This window comes from Chiloscyllium plagiosum, chromosome 4 (genome assembly GCF_004010195.1).
Source record: "Chiloscyllium plagiosum isolate BGI_BamShark_2017 chromosome 4, ASM401019v2, whole genome shotgun sequence".
In the NCBI taxonomy this organism is placed as follows: Eukaryota; Metazoa; Chordata; class Chondrichthyes; order Orectolobiformes; family Hemiscylliidae; genus Chiloscyllium; species Chiloscyllium plagiosum.
The window spans coordinates 29,774,964-29,802,588 of record NC_057713.1 but is presented as its reverse complement, the minus strand read 5'-3'; the positions used below and the strand labels follow the sequence as shown (position 1 = coordinate 29,802,588).

The 27,625-nt window shown below is 41.1% G+C and overlaps 1 protein-coding gene across 2 annotated transcripts in view; it reads left to right on the top strand.

Annotated features, from left to right (window-relative positions):
* Nucleotides 1–27,625, top strand: part of LOC122548917 (1-phosphatidylinositol 4,5-bisphosphate phosphodiesterase gamma-1-like) — a 206,325-nt gene that overhangs the window by 159,442 nt on the left and 19,258 nt on the right. For both annotated transcript variants that reach the window (XM_043687892.1, XM_043687891.1), the window contains exons 19-29: nt 722–905; nt 2,278–2,355; nt 3,271–3,374; nt 3,883–3,979; nt 5,555–5,621; nt 8,423–8,586; nt 10,185–10,281; nt 12,331–12,555; nt 16,330–16,478; nt 18,789–18,903; nt 23,526–23,687. In XM_043687892.1, coding sequence (XP_043543827.1) covers nt 722–905; nt 2,278–2,355; nt 3,271–3,374; nt 3,883–3,979; nt 5,555–5,621; nt 8,423–8,586; nt 10,185–10,281; nt 12,331–12,555; nt 16,330–16,478; nt 18,789–18,903; nt 23,526–23,687 — 1,442 coding nt within the window. The remainder of the gene's footprint in view (nt 1–721; nt 906–2,277; nt 2,356–3,270; nt 3,375–3,882; nt 3,980–5,554; nt 5,622–8,422; nt 8,587–10,184; nt 10,282–12,330; nt 12,556–16,329; nt 16,479–18,788; nt 18,904–23,525; nt 23,688–27,625) is intronic.

Here is a 27,625-nt window from a genome sequence, read left to right as displayed (position 1 = left end):
TGACCTGCTGCGCTTTTCCAGCAACACACTTTTAAGCTCCCTCCTGAATTACACAACACAAATTTCACAAGTGATCCTTTTATTTTACATGGATCATGGACTCAAATAATGAGTAGGCCAACTGCTCTTGTGGAGGAAAACTATGAACATTAACAAGAGAAAAATTTTGTTGATCCTGTTAGCATTACCTGTTTGCATTTTAACTCAAGATCTAAGTTCATATCCAGTCCAGACTAATGGCTTAGAGTTAGGCTAAATCACACCTATTGATTGGAAAGATTGTTTTAGGCTTTCTCAGTTCAATAATCAGAACTGCTCCCAAATCAGGTCAAGTTTGATGATCTCATTCAAAGCAGCCATTCCATAGTTGATGAGATGAATCTAAAAATATTATGTCAATTAGGAAGCATTCTCTGGGTTTGAGTTGGATGCATGCAATGGGAAGCTGAAGAGAGGGAGCTTTGTCATGCATCTAACCTGAGCAAACCCGCTCTAGGGTGCCCCACACTCACCAAGAACCCGAAAATGGGAAAATATTGTAGTCCTGGCATTGGCAGCTGTCAGAATGATCAAAAGAAGGGCAACATGAAGATTTATTCAAGAAGAAGTCAATAAATTAATTCAGAGGGTTGTAGGCCCCTTGGGAATTTGGTTCCTCATCCACTAATCACTGTGAAAATAGATTTCTAGTTTTGCATACAAAGCACTTCTTGATTTCCAGGGCGGAGGGGAAAATTAAACACTGCCGGATCCAACAGGAGGGCCGTCTCTTCATGCTCGGAAGCTCAGCAGAATTTGAGAGCCTAGTGGACCTGGTGAATTATTATGAAAAGCACCCTCTGTATCGTAAAATGAAACTGCGGTACCCAATCAATGAGGAAACTTTGGAGAAGATGGGTACAACAGTAAGTGAGCGAGTGGAGGTTTCATTGCTTCACATTTCATTTTTGAGTTATTTACTTTTGGATACTTGTATGAGAGACAGATGGGTCGCAGGAAGGAAAAGCAGAGTTCAGGCAAGTGATTGGCAGCTCTGCTCAGATGTGCTTCAGATATCCACCATGATCCGCCATTGTAATTGCATTGAACCTTAATTGAATGAACGGGAGAAATTTGGCGTGAGGTGGTTAGGATTGGAGGGTGAAAGTGTCAGAAATCTGTTTTCTCCAACCCGCCCACTTCCTGCTTTATCTGGATCTGGAAATTGAGTGCGCAGTCAAGCTTATGCCAGAAAAACAGCTCTAGCTTTAAATGCACTGATGATGCTGAGGACCTATTGTCATTCTGTTTGTGAAATTTAACCACTCTTCGCCAGATTAGTCAAGGATCTTGTCAGACAAGAACGTGGTGGATCCAGAAAGTATTTTTAAATACTCTCGAAGTCCAGATATCTACCCAGAGAGCCTTCATGACTAGGACATTTCCTCCAATGACCTTTACTATAAGGCCACTGACATGCACTCCACTAAAACATGATCCCCACTGCCCCATAACCTCTCCACTCACTCTGCACCAAACATAAATGCCTCAGCAGCAACAAACCCACTCCAGAGATGTCAGAGTACTCCTGTACTGTAGGCTGACTCCCCAGCTCAGTAGCCGAGAAATTCTTCATTGTCAATACTAGTGCTGCTCAAGTGCCACTAGCTATAAGCTGAGAAATTATGCAAAAACTCATTGTACCCTTTCAAATTGATGTTGGCAATCCCTTGCACTATTTTATAGCAAAACGAAGGTCATCCTCAATCCCTGGCCTGAATTTATCCATTACCTAATATCACAAAAATAGGTCATCTGGCTAACATCACTGGCTGTTTGTGGGAACTTACTGTGTTGCCGCATTGTCTGTACACAATAGCGATGACATTTCTAAATTATTTCATTCACTGTTCAGTATTATGGTACATCAAGTATCAGTCAAAGATCTTATATAACTGCTAGATCCTTATTTCTTTATCGTTAAAGTTTGTTAAACAAATATTCATTTAGTGGAAGTTGTCTTTCCTTTGGAAGGAGGAATAGGTGGATAACTAGCAGGAGCCCAATCACATACCTAACCATAGCTAAATTTGGTCACGGACCTAAGAGTAAACAGTCTAGTCACTCCTTCAATAAAGAGTAAGATTTAGAAAAGACCAAAATGGTTGAAAAAAATTAACTTTTTTTTTCAAAATAAATAATAATCCCCAACTCAATATTTAGTTGCTGTTATTCCTGTTGTAGAGATTCACTCATCAGACTCTGTTCTTCACTGATTACTGATTACTTTGCCTTCAGGAACTGGATTATGGAGCACTTTATGAAGTACGGACGCCTCATTTTTATGTTGAAGCCAATAAGATGCCAACTGCAAGGGTATGTTAGAGATGAAACAGTATCTTGGCTTATGGGGCTCGGTGTTGCAACAGCTGTAATGCTGTCCATTCACCTCTTGGGTGCATATTAGTGCAGGCTACTGAGATGAACATTTCCTTTCTGTATTGATTTTGAGGAGCAAAGTAAGTTTGCCTCCATCTTAATACAATTCCTCGTGGGCAAGAAACAAATTAGGTACCAATTTGGCATTTCACTCAATTGCCAGTGTGGAATGTGCAAATATTGTTGTTGGTGGTGTTATTCAGAGGCTGTTCTGATGGAACAGAAAGTACAACTCAATGTAATCCTATGGGGGAAGCTATGGTGTACTGGGAATGGCACAAAGAGTAGCAATCCAGAACCCTAGGTTAACGTTCTAGGGTATATGAGTTAAAATTCCAACATGGCAAATGATAAATAAATACTGGGTAAAATGAAAGCTGACCTAATGTTGAGCATGACTATTGTCAAATTTTATAAAACCCATCTGGTTCACTAATGTCCTTTAGGAAAGGAAATCTACCATTCTTACCTGATCTGGTAAGCATGTGATTCCAGACCCAGACCAATACTGTTGATTCTTAACTGAACAATTAGTAATAGACAATAGATGCTGGCCTAGACAAGAATGCCCTCACCCCATGAACACATATGAAAAGAAACTCCAGACTGGCTTAGATAGCTTGCTTTCCAACTTGATACAAGTTATGGCATCTGCTTTCTGAGGTGCAGTCTGTTGGGTACCTACCACTGACCAAAGGGCTGAGGGTAAACAGGTCTCCTAGCCATCCCTTACACTGAAACCTGAAAAGTATATTAAAACTCAAAACAAAAATTAGGACAATATTGTCCATTCCTGAATGATTATGTAATAATATCCCATTTTAGCGAAACCCTAACTCTGCTCTCTTCTAGTGCACAGTCAAAGCACTGTATGATTACAAAGCGCAGAGAGAGGATGAACTATCCTTCTGTAAACAGGCTCTGATCCACAATGTCGACAAGCAAGATGGTGGATGGTGAGTTCACTTTAGCAACAGATTACTGTTCAAGATTGAAATTTTAACAACATAGGTTTTGGTATTAACTGGGATTATAAATGTGGAGAACAAAAAAAATTAAGTGGGGAAATCAAGGAAAAGAACTTGACATGTTGCAAAATAAACATGAAAGATGGGAGCGTGAGCCTTTGTATCTAAAGATTGAAAGTGGAAAATATCGGATGATGATTGGTCAAACTACAAGAAGTCAGCAAAGAGAAATGAAGAATGTGGTAGAGCAATATCTCTGTCTTTTCTTCTGTATGGTATGTCAATGGCTTATTGCTACAATACTGCTAAATGATGATAGTGAACAGTAAATGAAAAGTCAAGAGCAGAATAAAACAACTTAAAACAGAAAGTGACAGAAAAAGTGGAAATGTTATCAAAGATAGTTTATTTCCTGTTTTTTACTAGTTGTCCTTTCCACATCCTGAATACCTCTTACCCCTACCCCAACCACCCCACCCCCCCCACCCCACCTCAGGTGGCGAGGAGACTATGGAGGTAAAAAACAGCTGTGGTTTCCAGCAAACTATGTGGAGGAGATAACCAACACACTTGTCCCTGAACAGGATGAAGCGGTGAGCAATAGTTTGGTATCTGTTAGTCCTCAGCGGGAGTATATTTCATCCTGGAAGCAGGCTTGAAGAAGTCAAGGGCATTGCGAGGGTGCAAAGGAGATCTATTAGAATGGCATCAACACAAGATCTTAAGTTATCTGGACACTCCAGAGAAGCTAGGATTGTTCACCTTAGAACAAAGAAGGGCAAGAAGAAATTTGAGAGACAAGTCTGAAACTTGATGGAGTAGATTGAGAAAAAAATGTTAATACTGAAAAGAGGATAATTAAGCAAAGGATGCTGATTTAATTTGGCAAAAAAAAGGGAGGAGAGGATTTTAAAAAAAATTGGTGTGTTAATATGTTCTAAGATGCTCTACCAGAAAGGATGGTGAAAACAGATTCAGTGCAAAGTTTCACATGGGAATAGAATATGTACTTGAAAACAAAGATTTGCAGGATTATGGAGGAAGTGGATTGAATTAGACAGTTTTCCAAAGGGCTGGCATAGGTACCGTTAGCTGAATGGCCTCCTGAACTGTAAGACTATATTATTCCAGGAGTGACACTCCTATTTAATCTGAGGAATAGCTTGGAGAGAAAGGGAAGGAAGTTCCAGAATAAGAGAATGGGCTTGTTGTCAAACAAAACTACTTAAAACTTCATCTTGCAAAGTCCATCCTTTTAATTTGATCCTTGTTAGTTTGCCACTTCCTTTATCTTCCTAGTGCTTCCGCACTTACTGGGACAATTCTGTCAATTTAATGGATCTAAAGTAGATACTTTGGAGAGGAGGATTCACTTGGGTCTTATATAGGTTGCACACACTCCCTCAGTAACTCTGCAATGGAATGGCAGTGAGGCACTGTCCAAGCAGTTCCCCATAAACTGACCTCTTAGCCTCAGCCTTGCTGCAGTGAGAAAAGGGAAAGGCAATTCCCCTCAAACAACAAATTGGGTATATCTACACCACATGGACTGTAGCAGTTTAAGAGAGCAGCTCAAGCCACACTCTTAAAGGAAAATAGGGATGGGCAACGAACAAAAACAAAAATAATTGCTTGAAAAACTGAACAGGTCTGGCAGCATCTGTGGACAGAAATCACAGTTAACATTTCAGGTCCAGTGACCCTTCTTCAGAATTCAGTTGCTGCCAGACCTGTAGTGTTTTGCCAGCAATTTCCATACTTGTTTTTGATTTTCAGCATCCGCAGTTTTTTCAGTGTTTTTAAGGACAATAAACATTGACTTTGCTAGCGATGCTAATATTCCATGGAAGAAGAAAAAAAAATCCACCCAAAGGTTACAGATTTCCAATGCTGAGACTGTGGGAGCTGGTCACTTGCTGACTCTATGACCTTTTGTTTTGTTGCATGTTGCAATCATACACTCAGTGCTCAGTATCTCTTTGCAGATTGGAAATAAACGGCCCTTCTCCTTTTAAGCAAGTCTCAGAAATTTGCACGCGGCAGTATGACACTTATGTGTGATGGATCATGAGGATCAACTTTTATGACTGTATACATATAGAGCTATCTGAAATAGTCCAGATAGAGGTATGATTTTGTAACTTGTATGATCTCTTCTGTATCTGCAGTCTGTGGAAAACAGTCCACTGGGAAGTTTCCTCAAAGGATTTATTGATGTTCCAACATGTCATGTCGGTGAGGAGTCTTGCAAAATCGTATGCTCCCTTATATTATTCTTGTTTTCTATTAAATTTTGTATTATAATAAGCAACAGAAAATGACCAATGACCAACTTTGAGTGCACTGTTTACTAAGTTCATAGGTGTCCATGACAATGCTATAGCAGTACAGAAAGAAACAGATTGCAAATATCTTTACAGGTAAACTAGCAAACAAAGGTGTTAACAAGCTAAGTGACCTCCTTTGATGCTATAAATATCCATATGAAAATTAAAGTTATTTGCTAAGCACTTATAGGTCAGTTGCAGCACAGCAATCCCCAGCAGAGCTCCCTAGATACTTCCCCAGCAATATGTGTAAAGCCAATTTAGAATACCACAGTCCCAATTGGAAGGATTTCCTTTAATGTCAGACATGGTTCAGTGATTGCACATTTGCCTTTGAATCAGAAGGTTATGGATTTGAATCTAACTCCAGAGGCTTAAATATCTAACCTAGGCTGGTACTTCTGAGGGAGTGATGCATTTTCAAAGGTTTCATCTTTCAGATGTAAGTCTTCTGTCCACTCAGATGGATTTACAGGACCCGAAGGCAATATTTAAACAGAAGTCTGTTCAGGACGTATCTTATAGATAACTTAAGGAAGAGATAGAGAGGTATAGTGGAGAAGATCTAGATTGTGGTGTCAAGTTTGTTGGAGACCCAGCCATATGTGGTGAGCTGTGTTCCACGTTTAGAGTCAGAGGAAGAGCAAGCATGAAGTTGGCATTAAACAAAAAGAGTTCAAACCTGTAAATTGTATGCCAAGGTAGGTCAGTGAAAATAGTTTGATTGATGACTATGACTTTGTACATGGAATAAGAAATGGGCAGCTACTAATTAGTGTCGATTAAGAGAACAGAAAAATCACAGACTAAAATGGATCAATAGACAGAATGCTCACAGTAATGGAATATTTGATAGCTAACAGTTCTAAAACCAAGTCCCAGAGCTCTTGCATGTTTCTGTGCTAATTTCTAAGACTTAAAGCATGATTCCTTGATGAAAGCTTTTGTGTATGAGAATTCCTTCAACCCTCTATCTCACCAGGGCTCAAGAGAGCTGAAAGGACTCATGCAACTGTCACAGTTATATCTCACTGTTGTTTGATATCCAAACCAGCATTAAGAAAAATAGATAGACATGATTTACAACTAATCAATACATCTTGTCAATAAAGTCTATCTTCAAGATCATGCAGGAAGGACTTGGCCAATTTACTACAAGCAGGACAAAGCAGAATGGCCAGACTGGTAAACAAGACCACTCTTGAAACAAGTACAACACTACTGGCTCTTTAATTAACTGTTAGTTGGTAACCTAATATTGACTATTTCTACAACTTACGCAGACCAAACATTTATTACTAACATACCTGTTTAAACAATTAAATCACTTTGTTTTGACAGAATACTGCCTTTAAGAAAATCAACATTTTATTACAATATTCATTCTTTGGGTGCAAGCATTTACTTCCCAAGCCTAATGTCCATGATATATTCTGAATATTCTTGTTGAACCACTGTAGTCTGTGGGTGAAAGTAACTTTGGCTAATGAATGCCAAAATTTTGATTCAGTGAACAATGAACAACCAACTAATGTATTCAGGGTTGGGATAGTGTGTGACCTGAGGGGATCTTGGAGGAGGTGGTTTTCCCATGCTATTGCTTTTGTCTTCCAGCTGGGATATTTCCCAGGTATAAGAGACGTTTTGGCAGTGAATCATGTTGATAGAATTTAGCAAAAATGATGCTTATTTTTCCATCGAGGACATATTTCCTGAACAGGCCTGCACTTTAATCCTTCCTTCATATGTGGGAACACAATTGTTCTAAAAAAAGTACAGAAGAAGTCCAAGTATTGATGTTAATTTGCAAGTTACACTTTCTGTTTGAACAGTATTATAGGATTTCCATATTCTAAAAATGTCAAACCTCTGATCAGAGATGCCTTGCTAATGCACAATGTGGTAACAAACCTAGGAACTTGTTTCTGAAAGGGGCGAGTTCATTTGCATAAATGTTCCCACAGTCCCTCAGAAAACATACCAAATCCACTGCTTGACTGCCCAGTTGGAGCAGAAATTAGGCCAGAGGTCACAAGAAGGAATTTATGAGATTAGACCTGCCTCTGTAGGGAGTAGGGGTCTTGCAGCATTTGAGGGTGATCAGGGAAAGAGGAAGGATGTACAAAAGAAAGTCGACAACATCTTTTTGAAGCCTTGAGAAGTACACCAAGAAACCAATAAGTCATCTTTGTGGGCGGCACGGTGGCACAGTGGTTAGCACTGCTGCCTCACAGCGCCAGAGACCCGGGTTCAATTCCCGCCTCAGGCGACTGACTGTGTGGAGTTTGCACATTCTCCCCGTGTCTGTGTGGGTTTCCTCCGGGTGCTCCGGTTTCCTCCCACAGTCACAAAGATGTGCAGGTCAGGTGAATTGGCCATGCTAAATTGCCAGTAGTGTTAGGTAAGGGGTAGATGTAGGGGTATGGGTGGGTTGCGCTTCGGCGGGTCGGTGTGGACTTGTTGGGCCGAAGGGCCTGTTTCCACACTGTAAGTAATCTAATCTAATCTAATCTAATCATCTATTTCAAACTTAACTTCTGAATCTCTTTGGACTCAGAAACTTCCTCCTGTTAGGTCCAACCTCACAGAATAGCAATCACTCCCCGGCTCCTCCAATTTCTTCCCCACCCATCAAGCCAGTGCCAATTTCCTGATTCAAAAATGTATTGGATGCTTTATGAAGTGACTGTAATTGTGTTCACTTGGCAGTTATCCAGAAGGAAGGGAAAGGAAGCAAGCCTTATGTGTTTACCATCCACTCCCAACAAATGTCCCACCCAGTGCAGATGTTGGACGTGGCTGCAGATAGTCAGGAGGATCTGAATGATTGGGCTGCAAAGATCCGAGAGGCGACACAGAATGCAGATGCTAGGGTAAGTGTGAGATAATAGCCATTAGCAGGTGTAGGCACAATTAAGCTCTCAAGCGCAGAAAACAGAAAACAATTGCTTTCAGTTTCTTTACCCAATTCTTGAAGGAGTGTATGCAACAAATTAGGCCTAATTGGTAATGGTCGAGAGTGTGGTGCTGGAATAGCACTGTAGGTCAGGCAGCCTCCAAGCAGCAGGGAAATCGACATTTCGGTCAAAAGCCCTTCATCAGGAAGATCTTTCCTGATGAAGGGCTTTTGCCCAAAACGTCAATTCTCCTGCTCCTTAGATGCTGCCTGACCTGCTGTGCTTTTCCAGCACCACACTCTCAATTCTAATCTCCACCATCTACAGTACTCACTTTCACCTAATTGGTAATGGTGACTTTTTTTCTCCGGCAGCAGAATGCACTTTTAATGAATTTAATCCAGCAGCTATTTGATTAAGGTTTGACTAAGGGAGTAGCTGATCCAGTCAGACTGGGAACAGTTTACCCTATACTAAGTCCTGATACTATTCTTCTCAATGACTTACATATATCCAAGCCCGCCATGATTGCTCCTCTGTCAATCTCTCTAACCTTATCTAGCAGCAGCATCCTCCAAAAGCTCTGGGTGGGGGAGTAGTGCTGTCAGACTCTGAACAATGTGGTCTATGGTGGGAAATTTGGAAGACTCACACGAGATGTCAAGCGAGGCCCTTCTCAACTCCAAGATGAATAAATCATGTTTTCTAAGTAAGTCCCTGACCTTGAGATAAGATTTTCACTAGTGAGCAGTAAGAGGTTTATTTATATAGATTATCACCCTCATACGAGTTAATCTCGCCTTATTAATACGCCATTTCCCATTCTCCCACATACTGGACAAAGTAGACATTGAGAATACCCAATATGAAAGTCAGAGGGCACATTCCAAGGGCAGCAGACCCATGTACCAGGTCCAGACTCATTCCAACTTCTTCGCATTATCATGGCACATTACTTCTGCCCTACTGTGCTGCATTTTGGATTGCAAAGGAACCTTTCATTGCAATTCTGCTGCAAGGACACATTGTATGCAGGCACAGACCCCCAGTCTCACACAGGCATCTCACACCTTAAATTCATTATCTGGGCCGACATGACACCAATTGTTACAGTTCACTTGAGAATGTAACGTTTTAAAAAAATTCTGCAATTTATATATTAAAGAACTGAAATCAACATGTTCATTCTAAAAGATGACAGACTTAACAAATAATCCAGGTCTTTTTCAATATATAATTTCGGTTACATCACACTGTCATCGTTTGCTATAAATTCTGTGTCTTACGATCTTATACTCCACAGCCACCTGATGGAGCAGCGCTCCGAAAGCCAGTGCTTCCAAATAAACCTGTTGGACTATAAACTTGTGTTGTGTGACTTTTAACTTTGTACATCCCAGTCCAACACCAGCATCTCCAAAACAAACAAAATAAAATTTGCTTTTCATTCTCAGGATGTGGTCATTGTTGGAAGATTTGATATTTAGTGTCCGTCTTAATTTTTCAGAAGGGGGTGATGGTGTAATGAGACTGATCCCACAATTGTGTTAAGTATCTGCTTCTCACTGTAACAGATGCAAGAAGGAAAAATAATGGAGAGACGGAAGAAGATTGCACTAGAATTATCAGAGCTGGTTGTTTATTGTCGTCCTGTGCCATTTGATGAGGAAAGTAAGTTTTACTCAATTCATTTAGTCATTCAGATTGGAAACATTTGATCTCCTGTAATTGTATTTTCTTGCAATTTATTTTGTTGAGTTACTGCTGTCGTCAAATTAAATTGTCACCACTGGATTATGTCAGGCTCCTGCCTTATCTCATTATTAAAGCACACTGAGATGTGCAGCACAGAGGAAGATCATTTGTACTATAGTTTTCAGATATCTTCCCATGGGATGAATGTTACATCCTTGCTTGCAGTTTTGTAGATAGAGTGCACATAAAGTAAAATGGGTAGTCCCATTTTACCTCCCACCAGCACTCCGTCTTACAGAAGGTGGGAAAGCATCAACTGCCTTAAACCCAGTGAGCTGAACAATTAACTACCCCACTCAGGGCCACATAATGCTTTGCAACAATTTTCTGGTCTGTGGATGGAGTCAGAGGGAAAGTGGAAAATCTTTGATAGTATAGGCTCTTGAGCAGAAAGGTAGGGTACCTATCTTGGGAGCTACCCTGTTGGTAACCTAACCCTTCACTCTGACGGTACCTGCCTTTTGCTCTTCTCTATTCCCTACGCTCTCTAACGCAACACCCTTCCCCAGCCTTACTGCCTACCTGAAACCCAGAAGACACCTTCACCTCTCCCTCAGGACTGCTTGTAATCCCAGCAGTTCATCAGTCATCTGAGAGGCTAATAGCTATTAAGTTAATTAGTTTGAGTGTATCATCAGTAATAACAGATGATGCTAAATCATATGGAGCTGCAACCCAGAGAGGAAGGTTCTGACGAAGTCCTGCATTAGTCCAAATTTGAAATAGTGTAATTAGCCAATAAAAGTTTATTAGCTTACAACAGCACCGTTTTACCCCTCTTCTATTGAAGATATCCAGACTCCAGACATCAGAACAATGCAGTGACCACACCCTTTTGGTGCTACTGGGATTACAGAGCTACCAGTCAATCAGATGGATGCAGGACTCCCCACGTATGAGTTCAGTCTCCCTTCCTGTCCCCCAATCAGTGAAAAAAGAATCTGTTGGAATTGGGGACAGGACTTCTATATCTGCAGCCCCAAAATGATTTTGGAGAGGGTACATCCGATAATGTGAAAATCTAGGCCTGGGTACCTGAAAAGAAAATTTCCAGCTCCTTCAGCGCTCTTGTTAAACAAGAACAAATCTCCAGCCCGGCTGATGCAGTATTTTTACAAAGCCATCCCTACTCCCCTAAGGTATCTTTTTGGGAAACAGTGCTTCTGTCTCACAAATCCCCAAAATTTCAGGTCTGGAATGCGAGAAGCTCCAAAGAAATTCCTGGCCCATGAATAAAACATTCTCTGTGTTATATAATCCACAGTAGGAGTTATTAAGTGCCAAGAAGGTCAGGATATCATTGAGGACCATCAATACACCATTCTGCCCCCCAAACCTGTCCCACCATTCAACAAGATTATGGCTGATCTTTTTGTGTATCGAATTCCATGTTCTGATCTACCCCTTATCTTATAAGAGTTTATCTGCCTCGGCTTTGTAATGTTCAATGACTACATTTTCATTGCCCTCTGAGGCAGAGAGTTTCAAAGTTGCACAATCCTCTGAGATTAAAAACATTTCTCCTCATTTCTGTCCTGAAGGGGCAACCCCTAATGTTTAAACAGTGTCCAATAGTTCCGGACTCACCCCGAAAAGAAGAAACATCCTTTCCATATCCACCTTGTCAATTCCATTCAGGATCTTAGAAAATTCAATCAAGTTACTCTTTACTCTTCTAAAGTCCAGTGGAAAAAAAGACCTAGTCTGTCCAACCTTTCCTTATTAGACAAGCCCGCATTCCAGTAAATCTCAATCTAGTAAACTTGGAACCATCTTCAACGCATTTACATCTTTCCCTCCACAAGGAGACCAAAACATTACATTGTATTCGCAATGTGGTCTCGCTATAACTGAAGCATAATATCCTTACTCTGGTGTTCAATTCCTCTCGGAAGCATTCCATTAGCTGTACTAGCCCTCTGTGTATTGTTGTTTCTTTCTGACCTGGTGTTGCCTCTTCTGCAGAGATTGGAACAGACAAGGCCTGTTACCGAGACATGTCGTCCTTCCCTGAAACAAAGGCAGAAAAATATGCCAACAAGAGTAAAGGCAAGAAGTTTCTTCAGTATAACCACAGGCAGCTGAGCCGTGTCTATCCAAAGGGACAACGCTTGGATTCCTCCAACTACGACCCACTGCCAATGTGGATCTGTGGCAGCCAGCTGGTGGCACTCAACTTCCAGACACCAGGTAAACTCACCACTGGCAAGCAAGGGAACAAGTTACAATCACTCAGGCGGCAGGGCCATTGGTGACAAGCAGCCTTGGTGTGTTATTGGATTTGGGTTTTGTTCAAGTAGAGTTTCAACTAAGTGATTCAAAAATATCCATAGTTCAAATTCCTCAACTTCATGAGGCACCACTCTTTAAATAAAATTGCACGGAAAGGAGCTTCAAAAAGTTCAAAATCAATCAAAATTAGTCGTAAAACTGTATAAGATGTTAAAACCCTTTGATAGACCCATAGGAATTTCCAAATTAGAAGCAAGTTATGGAGCTTGAGTTTGTATTGACTCTTTGCAAGAATATTTAAAAAGTACATGTTTATAATGTTGTATTATAATGGGCTCCTGAAGGTTATAGGTAGTTTTGTGTAATAGAATCAGAAGCAGGCCAGGTCCACTGTTTACTGGAACACTGGATGCAGCATTGTGACATGGTGCGGTTTTTCTGTAGTATGGATACCAGTGGTATGAAAGGTGCTTAATAAGCCATTTTACACCTCCCACTTAGTTCAGTTCCTGGTAAAAATCACACAAGCAGTGACTAATCCATTTGCAAACCTCTACAAACTAGTCTGCTTCCTGGCTTGCTGTAGTCATGTGACCTATACCACAAGGCATACTCAGTATGGGCAGCCATCTAAACGAAAGTTCTAGTAAGAGACAGTTCAAGCAAGGGTGTACTCCCTTGAACTCATAGCATGGTGTCAGAAGTGGAGCTAAGATTGAGAGTTAAAGAATGGTCATAGGAACTCAGCTACTGAAAGAAGAAGACAGAAAGATTCAGAGCTGCTGCAAACTGTCACTAGCTATTGGAAGGCACCACAAAGGAAAAGTAAGCAAAGCAGTAAGCTGAAGCTGGCTCATTGGATGAGAAACATGATGGTTGAAATGAAAGGTGATATGACACTGAACTGACAGTTATTTTGTTATGGCAAAGCAACGAAATTTAGTTAACAAGCCAGAGAAGTTATAAATAAACATATTTTTGTGGACAGAGTGATACAAAGTGTATTCCACACTAAATCTCTCTGAAGAACAGAAAAAGACCAGAAATTTTGAAAGTCAAGATGGCATAGTATGAACCCAAGTGAGCATAAATTGTTTCATGTACATTAGATTAGATTACTGACAGTGTGGAAACAGGCCCTTCGGCCCAACAAGTCCCAGTCGAAATGGTGGTATCTTTCATCCGTGTGTAGGGCTACGAGGGAGAGAGGGTCGTGTCTTTTTGTGGCTAGCTGGTGTTCATGTATCCTGGTGGCTAACTTTCTTCCTGTTTGTCCTGTAGTGTTTGTGGCAGTCCTTGCATGGAATTTTGTAGATGACGTTGGTTTTGTCCATGGGTTGTACTGGGTCTTTTAAGTTTGTTAGTTTTTGTTTGAGAGTGTTGGTGGGTTTGTGTGCTACTAGGATTCCGGGAAAGATCAAGGCCAAAGGACAAGTTACAAAAGGTCATCAAATAAAGAATGTCCAGCATGGAAAAAAAAGTGTTTAACTCCAAAAAGCTAAACCGATTTGCACAAAAGCATTTAGTTAGGAAGACAAACAAGTCTGTAAAGTCTAAAATGCCAATTGCTACAGAGATGTTGGACATCAATTCTGAAAAGTCAAGAATAGGCACTAGAAAGAGACGTCAGACAAAGATTCAGCTGATTCAATCTACATTATAAAGCAGATTGGCAACACGTGCCTAAAGGAGATAAATGGTTTGTAACTTTTGTGATGAAGACAGCAGAATAAGACAACCAAACAAACATGAACCACCAGATAGATACCAATGCTTCCCACAGCATTATGATGCTGACTTCTTAAGATCACCTGATGATGATCCAAAAGTAAAACTCTCAAAGGTAATGTTGAGTCTCTCTAATGGAATGATACTCATCCCAAGACGACCAATTTACCTGAGAGCCCTCTGCAGTAGCAAGATTGAGGATCAGGAATTCCAGAGATTATACTCGATGCTAAAGTCACTCTACTCAGCAGAAGCAAGATAACAGCTTGCACGAGTAACCCTAAACATGTCAGAAGAGATTTGCAGTGTTTCACCGACCACATTGATGGATAAACAGGATAAAACACGCAAAGTCAGCTGAGAAACAGTGTGAGGGGAGGGGGCTGTTTAGATAGAAATGCAATACTGTATTGATATGCTTCTTAGTTTGCTTTGTCATGTGATCTAACCACAAGGCACACTTACTGAAGGCCAGAATATCAGCAAGGGTGTTTTTTGAACACGCAAGAGCAAAGGATCTTCCACATTCGGCATGATGACACCCTATGTTTTCACAATTTTGATTAACGGCTCTGCTACTACAGTACTATGTTGTCAGATCACCTGTCTGACATCAATGATCAGATACACTATAGTGCCCTTAGACAAACATTGGAAAGATCAAAGTTTCAGTTTTCACTCTACTCTCCTTATCTTTGTATACTAATCCTGCAACCTATTTCAGTGTTCATAGCCTCAGTATTCTGTTCAAATTCAAATTGTTTCCAAATCCAATAATATTTCCAAACCCATATTCAAACAACTGCAATATCATAAACCTCTCCTTAAAATATAATTCTTCAATCAAGATTTTGATCAGTCCTGCTAATCATTTCCTTCTTTGATTCAGCATCCATGTTTCTTTACATCTTCGTGAATGCATCTATTTCGGATTGCCTGGAATGTCTATGTATTAAATGCCTGCCTGAAACTAACCCAAAGGCAGCACTTGAATAATATTGCTTATTAGCTATAAAGCTACTGGACATGGGAATTAATACATGTTTTAAATAGGAGAATCATCCAGAGAATATTCCATTTGTGATTGCCAAAAAAGGAGTGCTGCTCTATGATCTGGGTGACCCCAATAGTAATAGTGTGAGGGCAGTAGAAAGACATATTATGCAATCTCCGGGAATGTATCCTACCACATTAGACAATCTTTACTGTGAAACGTGTTTTTTTCCTATGTTAGGGTAGTTATTATTATTGCTGTTATCAGCACAACTCAGCATAAATACTGGCCTGCAACACCCTCTGCTGAATTGAACAATAATTACAGAAGCAATGTAGCATCAACGAGAAATGACTCAACCATTGCCTATCTGGCTTGGTACATTAGCTAATTACTTTGTCTACCATCATGCATATGTTAGACTTACACTTGTCCTTTATATTTTACAGATACATCATACATATGAGAAAATCCCCTGGTGGCTCCTTTACTAAATGTGGATTGGAGCCATACGTAGAAAAGCTCATTGAGTTGATCCAATGATTAGCTAAGTTTGACATGAGCTGAATGAGCTCATCTCAGATGTGTTGGGTATTAGGGATATAATGCTTGGGTTTAGTGCTCGTCAGCTAGGAAGACAATTGAATTAATTAGACATCTCTTCCCCATTGTGATTCATAACACTTTGCGAGACTGTCTTCAGTTGTCGGTGAGGACTTCAAAGAATTCTACTGTGAAACTCGCAATTTCTGAATATGAGCTCCCACTTAAGGTTAACTTTCCATAGCTGAAAACATGAGAAAGTGTACATGGAAATGGATACTTTCTTGCTTTTCAGCTGTGAAAATCAGTATCAGTACTTGTGGAGCTCCAACAATAGATAGAGAATTCTCCAGCTAAAGAAAATAGATACACGTAAGTACTGGGAGCTGTGTAGGAAAGTAATTGACATTATAAAGAGGATGTTAACTTTAAATCTGAAAAAGCTTTGAAATACCTTTTCTCTGTAGATAAACCAATGCAGCTGAACCAGGCGATTTTCACAATGAATGGAAAGAGTGGCTATGTCATGCACCCTGACATCATGAGAGATGAAAACTTTGACCCTTTTGACAAGAACACTCTCAAGGGTGTGGAACCAATCACAGTGCAGCTTCAGGCAAGTGGCAGCCACTTTTTTTTAACCGCAAGACACCTGATTAATTTGAAAACCATGAGTAGGAATTTTAACTCTTTATGATGGGTAGGAATGGAGTGGGAGCAGGGAAAATGGAGCAATTCAATTTCCATCTCCATTACACTGAATGTAATGCTGCTGGTTTTGGTCCCTGCTGGAATTGGAACCTGATGTATTATTTGTAAATTCACATGGATCCTGATGTTAATTTACCTGGGGCTTGCACATAGAAACATCATACACCTTCCTCATTAAGTAAAAACAGGTTTGCTGTTTCTGTTGAGATAACGAAGGTCCTCCATGATGAGGATGAAAATTTCCTTTGTGGAACCAAAATGTATGGATGTCTTTCAACAAAGAAGCTTGCAAGCTCTTCCCACCTATATGTGACCAACCTAAAGTCCCTGTCACCTACCTGCAAGCTATTGGCCACCCAAACTCATCTGACTGACAGTTTAAATCATTTAAAATAATCCAAGCCTGAATCTTAAGAAATAGGCAATTAGTTTGTTTGTATCAACATTCTTCAATTGCAAACCTTTTAAAGAATATTTTTACATTGCTATCCTACCCCAGCAAATTTGGAATATTGTTTCCCAAACTCATCAAAAGTAGGATTAACAGAGTGAAAGGAGATGTTTGTGCATTTTCTGTGTATTCTTCCCTGTTTGTTCAGGTTTGCCCAGACACCACAGGTGATCTTTCTCATATACCATCCTCAGAAATATATATGACTGATTGCTCCTTTAGCCTCAATTTCTACTTCAACCCAATGTCTCACCGCAACAAAATGGCTGAGGTTGCTAAGGGTACCTCAATGTAGCATTAAGCCACAGTAAGTGATATCTACTTGTTTTGTGTGCTGCACCAGTTTTGACTTACCAATATATCACACACTGCACAGCTACATAAACTTCTCTTCCCCTACCCTTCAGTTTTGTGCCTGTATCTGCTGAAGAACCAAAACTGGATTGGTTGGAGCTTGTAAGCTCCAGGAAGGGCTTATGCTCTTCAGGAAGGGCTTATGCCCGAAACGTCGATTCTCCTGTTCCTTGGATGCTGCCTGACCTGCTGCGCTTTTCCAGCAACACATTTTCAGCTCTGATCTCCAGCATCTGCAGCCCTCACTTTCTCCTGTTCTCCATCTACCTCAAATTCAGAAAACAATCACAGAAAAGAACCATTGTGGCTCTGCTGGCTCTTTGAAGGAGTTACTTAATTAGTCCAACAACCCTGCTGTTTGCTCATATCTCTGCAATATTTGTTTTCCATTTCAAATATAGACCTTGTGGAAATTATTATTCAGGCAATGCATTCCAGATCAGGTCAATTTGCTGCAGGAAAGGATTTCTTTCATCTGCCGTTTGGTTCTTTGGCCATTCATCAAATCTATGATGGTGCATTATTTAGCCATGCTCCTGTGCCAGCTGGAATCCCTGAATGGTGGATCTCTGGTTTTGACTCTTGCTTAGCCCTGACATGTGGTAACATTAATGCTGTCCCAATACAGACTGAAATGACTTGGTTTCTCACTAGGTTTCTACACTGATGACTGAATCAATTATTTGAGAATGGGCAATTTATAGGGTGATAAATTCTCTACATCGATGAGACCAAACATAAACTTAGAGTACATTTCGTCGAGTATCTCAGCCAGGGCCCGGAAGGACCAGCCTGTCCTCCTGGTCACAGCCCATTTCAATTCCCCTTCCCAGTATGTCTCCAACATGTCCAGCCTCAGTCTCCTCCATTCCCACACTGAATCAGACTGCAAATTGGAGAAACAACACCTTCATCATCAGCCTGCAGCCCAGAGGACTCAATTTGAATTCTCTAATTTCAAATAACCATCCCACCTATCCCCCAACTCCCTTTCCAGGCCGGCCTCCTCTCTTCCATCCCTCCAAATAACCCTTTCTTCCAGCTACTAATCAGATTCATTCGTCCTGTCAACCTACCAGGTCGTACCCACCACCTGTATTCACCTATCACCACCTCACCATTCTGATCCTCTCCCCACCCTTAACCCTTCCCCCTCTTTATATGTAGCTTCCCCTACCCCCTCTTTCATTGCTGAAGATGGGTTATACCCAAAACATTGACTTCCCCACTTCCTGATGGTGCCTAGCTTTCTGCCTTCTTCCAGCCTTCTGCCTGTATACTTTGGATTCCAGCATCTGCAGTTTTTTTGACTCTGATATATAAATTCGACATCCCCACTATTTGTAAGAAAGAATACATGAGAATTTGTGGCTGTGCATCCTTATTGACTTAATTCTCTTAAACGGACAGATCTTGGGAGCACGACATTTGCCCAAGAATGGGAGGAGCATTGTTTGTCCATTTGTTGAAGTGGAAGTATGTGGAGCTGAGTATGACAACAGCAAATACAAGACAGAGGTGGTGGGTAAGTAAAATTTCTCTTCCACAATACGGTGACCTGATGATATTCCCTACAAAATTCTCTCTTTATCTCCCTGTTTTCCATCCCTTCTCCCTCCATTGAATGAACTTTTTTTACGGGAAGGCACGTGGGCCAGACCAATTAGTATTCTTCAGATGATCTTTGATATTAATAATAATAAGAGGTGTACAAAGCAAGATCAACGTTGGCGAGATCAACATTCACAAAATCAACATTATTTGAAGTCAGAGAGATCCATTCAGCAGTCTGATAATGACAGGGAAGAAGCTATTCTGAACTGTTGGTGTGTGTGTTCAAGCCTCTGCATTTTCTGCCTGATGGAAAAGATTGGGAGAGCACTTCTCGTCTGTGAGGGGTCTTTGATGATGTTGGCAGCCTTTCTGTTGCAATGAGAAGTGTCAGTGGAGTCCATGGATCGAAGGTTGGCTTCCATGATGGTCTGCACTGTGTACACAACTTTCTGTAATTCCTTACAGCCTTGAGCAGAATAGTTGCCATACCAGGCCATTACGCACCTGGATAAAATGCTTTCTCTGGTGCACCTGTAAACATTGGTGAGGGTCCTTATGGCCATGCTGAATTCCCTAAGCCACCTGAGGACGAAGAGATGTTATTGTGCCTTCTTGACTATTGCATCCACATAGGAGGTCCAGGACAGATTGTTGGTTATCGTCACTCCTAGGAACTTGACGCTTTCGACCCGCTCCACTTCAGCTCCGTTGATGAGGCATGTCCTCCTCATTTCTTCCTGAAGTCAATGATTAGTTATTATGTTTTGCTGAAATTGAGAGAGAGATTGTTATCAATGTACCACAACACCAAGCCCTCTATCTCCTTCTTGTACCAATATAGGATATCAAACATTGTTATTTGATATCTGTCCTCCCACGGTGGTGTCTTCAGCAAATTTGTAGATGGTGTTCGTATAAAATTTGGCTACACACTCGTGGGTGGATCTTTGTGGACTGAGAACCCATCCTTGCAGGGCGCCAGTGTTGTGGGTTATCGTGGAGAAGGTGCAGTTGTCTATCTTCATTGATTGCAGTCTGTGGGTCAGGGAGCTAAGGATTCAGTTGCAGAAGTGGGAGCCGGGACCTAGGTCTCAGAGTTTTGAGATTAGCCTGGTAGGGATTATGGTGTTAAGGGTGGAGCTGTAGTTGATGAATAGGAGCCTAATATAGGTGCCCTTGTTATCTAGATATTCCAAGGATGAGTGTAGGACCAGGAAAATGGCATCTGCTGTGGACCTGTTTCACCAGGAGGCCAATTGCAGGGGATTGAGGCAGGCTGGGAGGCTAGAGTGGATATGGACCATGACTAATCTCTCAAAGCACTTCATGATTATGGAGGTCAGAGCAACTAGGCATTAAGGCATGTTGCATGTGCTTTCTTTGGTACTAGAATGATGGTGGTCTTCTTGAAGCAGGTGGGGACTTGGGATTGATTAGAAACATTTCAGAACCTCCAATGATTGACACAATAAAGTTAAAATTCCATGCAAATCTGATATGAAACCAGAAAACAATGTAGCCTCTTATTAGATCAGGTAATGTGCGTGAAAGAATTAGAGTTAATATTTTAAGGCAATGCTCTTGGTCAGAGCTCCAGCCCTTTTCTCCAATAATCTGTATGTTGTTTTCTCCTTTCGTTGTGTTTGTTTACAAAGGTGAGTAGAAAATGGAATTGACACAAAGTGGGAAAGTAAGTTGTGACGAGGATGCAGAGAGGCTAAAAGTGAACTGGGACAGGTTAAAAGAATGATAAGAACATGGAGTATAAAGTGAATAAATATGAAGTTACTCACTTTAGTTAAAAAAAAGGAAGAAATCACAATATTTCTTAAATGCTGAGAAGCTGGGAAGTGAGATTGTTTCACAGGGACCTGAGTGTCTTTGGTCACGAGTCACTAAAAGTTGGCATGCAGGTGCAGCAAGTAATTCAAATAACAAATGGAATGAAAGCCTTCGTCACAGGGGGATTTTAGTATAAGAATAAAGACATGCTGTCGTTGTACAGAGCCTTAATTGAGACCTCACCAACTGTGAACTGTTTTGGTTTCTTTATCTATGCAAGAACATACTTGCTATATAGATGGAGTGGAATAGAGGAGAGACTGTGAGTCTGTACTCCCTGTAGTTTCAAAGAATGACAGGTCACCTCTTTGAAACTTATCAGATTCTTACAGAGTCTGACAGGGTGGATGCAGGAGAGATAATCTCAGTTTAAGGAGTAGGCCATGTAAGATTTTGATAAGGAGATATTTATTCACTGAGAGGGTGGATCTTTGGAATTCTGTCCCAGGGCTGTGAAATCTCAATAATCAACCCAATTCAAGATAGTAATTGAGACTTCTGGGGAATAATGACATCAAGAATCACCAGCCAGGGGAACATCCTATCTACATCAACTCTGTTGTGCCTTGAAAGAATTTTATAAATTTCCATATCATCACCCGCATTCTTTGAATTTCTAGGGAATTTAGATTTAGCCTCCTCAATTTCTCCTCATAAGAAAATCCCACCATGTCCAGAATTAATCTAGTCAATCTTCATTTGTACACCCTTTATGATAGTATATCCTTTCTTCAATAAGGGTACCGAATTTGTGCACAGTGCTCCAGATGAAGTGTTAGTAATGAGTTATACAACTGCAGCAAGATTTCTTTCATCCTGTACTCAAATCCCTTTGTGATGAGGCCAACTTAGCATTTGCCTTCCTACTTGCTTACTGCACCTGCCTGTTAATTATAATTGACTTATGAACAAGAACAATAGGGTCTTTCTGGCCACTTGCATTTCCCAGTTACTCATCATTTAATAAGTATCTTGTTTTATTTTTTTTACTCAAGTGAACAATCTTACACATTCACTTTGTCTTTTGTGGCGGCTGCATCCCAGATGGACTAGGCAGGTATTCTTGGCTTCCCAATTAGAGAGGAGGCCACCTTTTTTGCCCCACCATGGTGGAGATTGCAGAAAAACAGATGGGGGCGAGGGGAGGGCTGGGCCACACAACTGGAGAGTTGAGACCTTTGTGGCAATTAATTGACTACTTAAGAACTTAAATTGCAGGAGAGTTGAGGAAGCCGTCCTTGAATCTCCTCACCCAACATTGTTTGGTGAGATGGCGAGAAGGTGAGGAGTATCTCTCCAAAGCCAACTCACCCACTTATTTCCCCTTCTCACTACCCACATCATTATCTCCTGGGATAGGAAAATTCCATATATCGCAAGGAATCTCTAAAAATGAGCCTGCAACAGACCCAGGCATAAAACAGGGAAAACTCCAGTGATGAATTAAATACACCTAAAATATGATTTTCAGGAAGAACGTACTACTTAATTTTGAATTTCCTTTGAATTTCCCAAAATCAGAAGAGCATCTTCTCTTGTGTAATGATTCAGTTTTCTGCACCCATTACTCTGTAAATATACAAAACATGAGTATATACAAAAGCTATAGCCCATCAATGATACACACTGCAAAATATCACTTAATAACTGTCACCACAAAAATATCACTTAATAACTGTCACCACATTGTGAGCTTCCCCCAATTTCATAAATGAATCATTCTAATCATCTTGTATAATCTGCCCTTACTATAATACTTCCAGTTCTGATTTAATGCATATTTGTTTTTCTCAGTGTTTGTCCATTCCCTCGGGAGTCACCTATTTTCTAGCAAAGAGTTTCAGATGAAGAGCTTATGCCCGAAATGTTGACTCTCCTGCTCCTTGGATGCTGCCTGACCAGCTGTGCTTTTCCAGCACCACACCTTTTGACTCTCATCTCCAGCATCTGCAGTACTCACTTTCATATACACTGGCAAAGAGTTCCATATACACTGGCAAATCTCTGAGCCCTCACTATGTTGGCATTCTCCTCTTGTGAGCTTTGTCTGTGCATGTCAACCAGGTTAGGAGTCTAGCAGGCACTGTTGAGTTCCAACAAACAGTTTAGCAAATCTGTTGCTTCCTCTTTAAAAGGAAGAAGTGAGATACTGGTATGAATTGTCACATCTTTATACTGTCCTAGTTGACAGCAGATAAGTGAATGACCAATCATGGGATGCTTTGATTTATATGGCACAGGTTTGCCCTATTCAGTATGTTTACTTACTCAGCTATTGGCAAAATGGGGGGAGAGTCACTGTTGAATGAAGCCCTTTTATACAATGTACATTCTGCTATGAAACATATGTGAGACTCCTCCAGTGATCATGTTGTAAAAAATGCTGTCATTTTTATGTGTATACTTAATGTATTATTCACCATTTACTCAGTTGGTAAATTTTCTGTCCAGTATTGAACTGAGTGGTGCAGACCAGAATGGTCACCAATTTTAGTAGCTGGTCTGTGTTGAGCTCAGCCTAACTGATACAGTTGACCTCAAAAAGAAGGGGAACATCAGCCAAGGTTCCAGCTCCTGGTCACCAACCCTGCTGGAAAAGGCAGGTAAGGAATGTCTGTTTATTGGAATTATGCAGAATATTCAGGAGAAAATTCAGGTAAAAGGGAGGAGAAAAGTGAAGAGCACAGTGAAAAGAAATGTTTTTGAAAGCATTAGTTGAGTGCATCTCTTTCTGTTTTATGTTTGCTCCAGCGGATAATGGATTAAATCCTGTCTGGCTGTTCAAGCAATTTGTCTTTGACATCAACAACCCCGAGTTTGCCTTTTTGAAGTTCATCGTGTACGATGAGGACATGTTCAGTGACCCCAACTTCCTCGCTCAGGCAACCTATCCTGTTAAATGCCTTAAAACAGGTAACTAGAATCCTAGGAAGAAAAATATTATTTAACTGCTTTTAATAAACTTGACATTGTGAGGGATGATAATTCTGGGATTATACTGACAGCACAGTGCACATTCACATCTGCTAGAGCATGGATTTAGTTCAGAGATATTTGTCTGCCTTTGTTCTCCCTGTGGTGGGCTGGATGATAAAATGAGTGGAATCTAATGTGCTCCCTTTCACCATGATGAGTTTGGTGGTGGGACACATTTAATGCAAGTGGGTAATCTATCACCTGACCAACTCCATCCCATTTAATCCCCAGCTAATGCTCCAGCTAAGTGTCTCATCCTCTGCCCATCAAGGGATAGGGTTTTGCCATGTAGGGAGTATGACAAATAATCCTGTGCAATGTTGTTTGCAGAATCTGTAGTCCCTTCAAAGGCACTCAATGAATGATTGAGGGATCTCGCATTGGGAAATTGAAAAGGGTGATGGGGCATCAGGAGCTGACCTCCCCGAATCTTCACAATCTCAATCTAGCCACTATTCAACTATGGCTGGTTTCCAAGCTTCAAAGTGGGCAATTACTGCCAATGCCATCCCAGTAACACTGTCATTCTGTCAGATCTGCTGACCTCTGACTAGCGGCTCTCAGTGGACAGGTTCCTATCATCAGGGTACTTTACCCTGGAGAAGTCTCGGCACTGTTTAGTAGAGTGCGTGAGGGGTATTTAATACGGCAGCCATTACCAGAAAGATACAAAGTACTGCTCTCATCAACTCTTCAGCTGGTCAGTGAGAACCCCTCATCTCCAGGGCTGCGTATAGCAACAGTGACCCATTTAATTCTGTCCTTCCTGTGCTGGGCAAATGGCTCACTGGGATAATCAGAAAGACTTATTTAAAACTTCAACATATGTCACAGTCAGAGTAAGTCTTTCTCTCTTGGCACTACACATCATCTGCCATCTCCTTTTCCTTAGCATTTACTGCAAAGCTTATGAGCCAGACTGAAAGTGAATTATGGGTGATTTTGTGGGACTTGCATCCCCGAATGTCTCTGTAACTCAATGTTTGATTGATAGATTCTCTGTAGATAAACAGTGACATGGCCACCTACTCAATAGGCTGAATTGATGTGGAATGTTTTGGAGACTGAAGGAGAGTGAAGAATGAAGGGTCGTTGGGATTGGACAGCAAATGCTCACCCAGACAGAAAAGTCAATATCCTTGAATGAATGAAAAAATGGTGTTGGTTGTGGTGGCTTTCTACTGGGCCTCAGACCAAATTAGGAGCATTATGCTTCCAAAGATTTCCCTCTCCTATCTCAGCCACTGTTTTTGTGAACACAGAATTGAGCAACTCAAAGCAACAAACATTTTTTAAAAAATATCACAGCACAGCGTTTAAATGGGACCATGTCTCTGGAGAATAACGCAAAGGATAAGTTTCAATTTATACAAAAGCTATTTTCTGCTTGGGGGTTTGACCCATTTTAAGTTTTATGTCAATGGAAATCGAATGCTGTTTCATCTTCTTGAACATAGGCTGCTTTACTAAATATGCATTATATTTCCCATGCCATTTTGAAATAAACACTATGCACACAATTTATTTTAATTTAATCCATGAATTACATATAAATAAATAACTGTAATACTTGTTAAGAAAAGGTCATTTATATCACAACCACATCTCCCAATCTAATACCAAATGGAATCACATGGGGAGACAGTGGAATCCCGACCTACAGTCGGGGAGGTCCTGGCCTAGCATTACAGATAAACACTGCCAGTGAGCACTGATACTCATGGAAACTAGTTTCACATCTTTTCTGTTTTCACATACTGATTCTAAGATTTTGAGGTGCCGTTGTTGGACTGGGGTGTACAAAGTTAAAAATCACACCTCTATGACTCAATATCTCTGTGGCCAGGTTGTAGTCCAACAGGTTTATTTGGAAGCACTAGCTTTCGGAATGCTGCTCCTTCATCAGGTGGTTGTGGAGCATAAGATCATAGGACACAAAATTTGTAGCAAATGTTTACAGTGTGATGCAACTGAACTTATACATTGAAAAGGCCTGGGTTGTTTGTTAAGTCTCTCATCTTAGAATGATTATGTTGGTTTCAGTTTTTTTCATATGTAAATCCCAGAACTTTCTTAAAGTTACATTCTCAAGTAAAATTTAACAATAGGTGCCATGTCGGCCCAGATAATGCATTGAGGGAGTGAGGAGCCATGTGTGAGGCTGTCGGTGCCCCAAAGTTCAGATTGGTTCTAATCTAAAAAGGGATTTACAGAATCTTACATGGATTCCTGTTGTTTTTGAGCAAAATAAAATGTAATTCTGCAAGTACAAATCTGACGGCTGCAGTTACATTTATCCGTGACAGTATTTGTAAGGGTGACCACACAATTCTTGTGGAGACAAAATCCTGTCATCTCACTGAGAAAATGTCATGTTGTGTGGCAGTATCACCATGCTAAATTGGACAGACTTCTAGCAAGTTAAGTCTGGGCATCCATGAGGCGCTGTGGGCCATCAAGAGCAGCAGAAGCATACTCTAGCAACATCTGCAATCCAATGCCCAACAAATGCCCCATTCCATCGAAATGGTAGTCCATTTATGTTGTCCATAGAATCTCTAAAGTGTGGAAACAGACCCTTTGACCCAAGAAGTCCACACCGACTCTCTGAAAAGTAATCCACCCAGACCCATTCCTCTACCCTATTATCCTGTATTTACCCCTGATCAATGCATCTAACCTACATATCTCTGAACACTATGGGAAATTTAGCACAGCCAGTTCACCTGACCTGCACATCTTTGGACTGTGGGAGGAAACTGGAGCACCCATGCAGACACAGGGAGAATATGCAAACTCCACACAGAGTCGTCACCCAAGGCTGGACTCGAACCTGGGTCCTTGGCGCTGTGAGGTAGCAGTGCTAACCACTGAGACACCGTGCCACCCTTAGCCACTTGACCATTACCATCATGGAGATCGACCCTGGTTCAATGGAGAATGTAGGAAGGTATGCCTGGATCAGCACCAAGCATATCTAAAAATGAGCTGTCAATCTGATGAAGCTGCAAGATAGTACTAGTTACCTGCCAAACAACATAAACAGCAAGTGATAGAACACGGCTAAGCAATTCCACAACAAAAGGGTCAGATCTAAATACTGTTGTCCTGCCACATTCAATTGTGAATGGTGGTGGACAATTAAACAACTCACTGGAGGAAGAGATTGCACAAAATATCCCCATCCCACATCAATGCAAGGGGCTGAAATATTTGTTACAATCTTCAGCCAGAGGTATCAAGTAGATGATCCAATTCCTCCAGAGGGGCCTAGCATCACATAATACAATCTTCAGTCAATTCAATTCATTCCACATAATATCAAGAAATGGCTGATGGCCGAATATACTGCAAATACTGTGAGTCCTGACAAAATTACAGCAACAGTACTGAAAATTTGTGCTCCACATCTTGCTAATCCCATAGCCAACCTGTTCCAGTACTGGATTAGTGGTGCTGGAAGAGCACAGCAGTTCAGGCAGCATCCAAGGAGCAGCAAAATCGACGTTTCGGGCAAAAGCCCTTCATCAAGAATAAAGGCAGAGAGCCTGAAGCGTGGAGAGATACGCTAGGGGAGAGTGGTGGTGGGGAGAGAGTAGCATAGAGTACAATGGGTGAGTGGGGGAGGAGATGAAGGTGATAGGTCAGGGAGGAGAGGGTGTAGTGGATAGGTGGAAAAGGAGATAGGCAGGTAGGACAAGTCCGACAAGTCATGGGGACAGTGCTGAGCTGGAAGTTTGGAATGAGGGTGAGGTGGGGGAAGGGGAAATGAGGAAACTGTTGAAGTCCACATTGATGCCCTGGGGTTGAAGTATTCCGAGGCGGAAGATGAGGCGTTCTTCCTCCAGGCGTCTGGTGGTGAGGGAGCGGAGGTG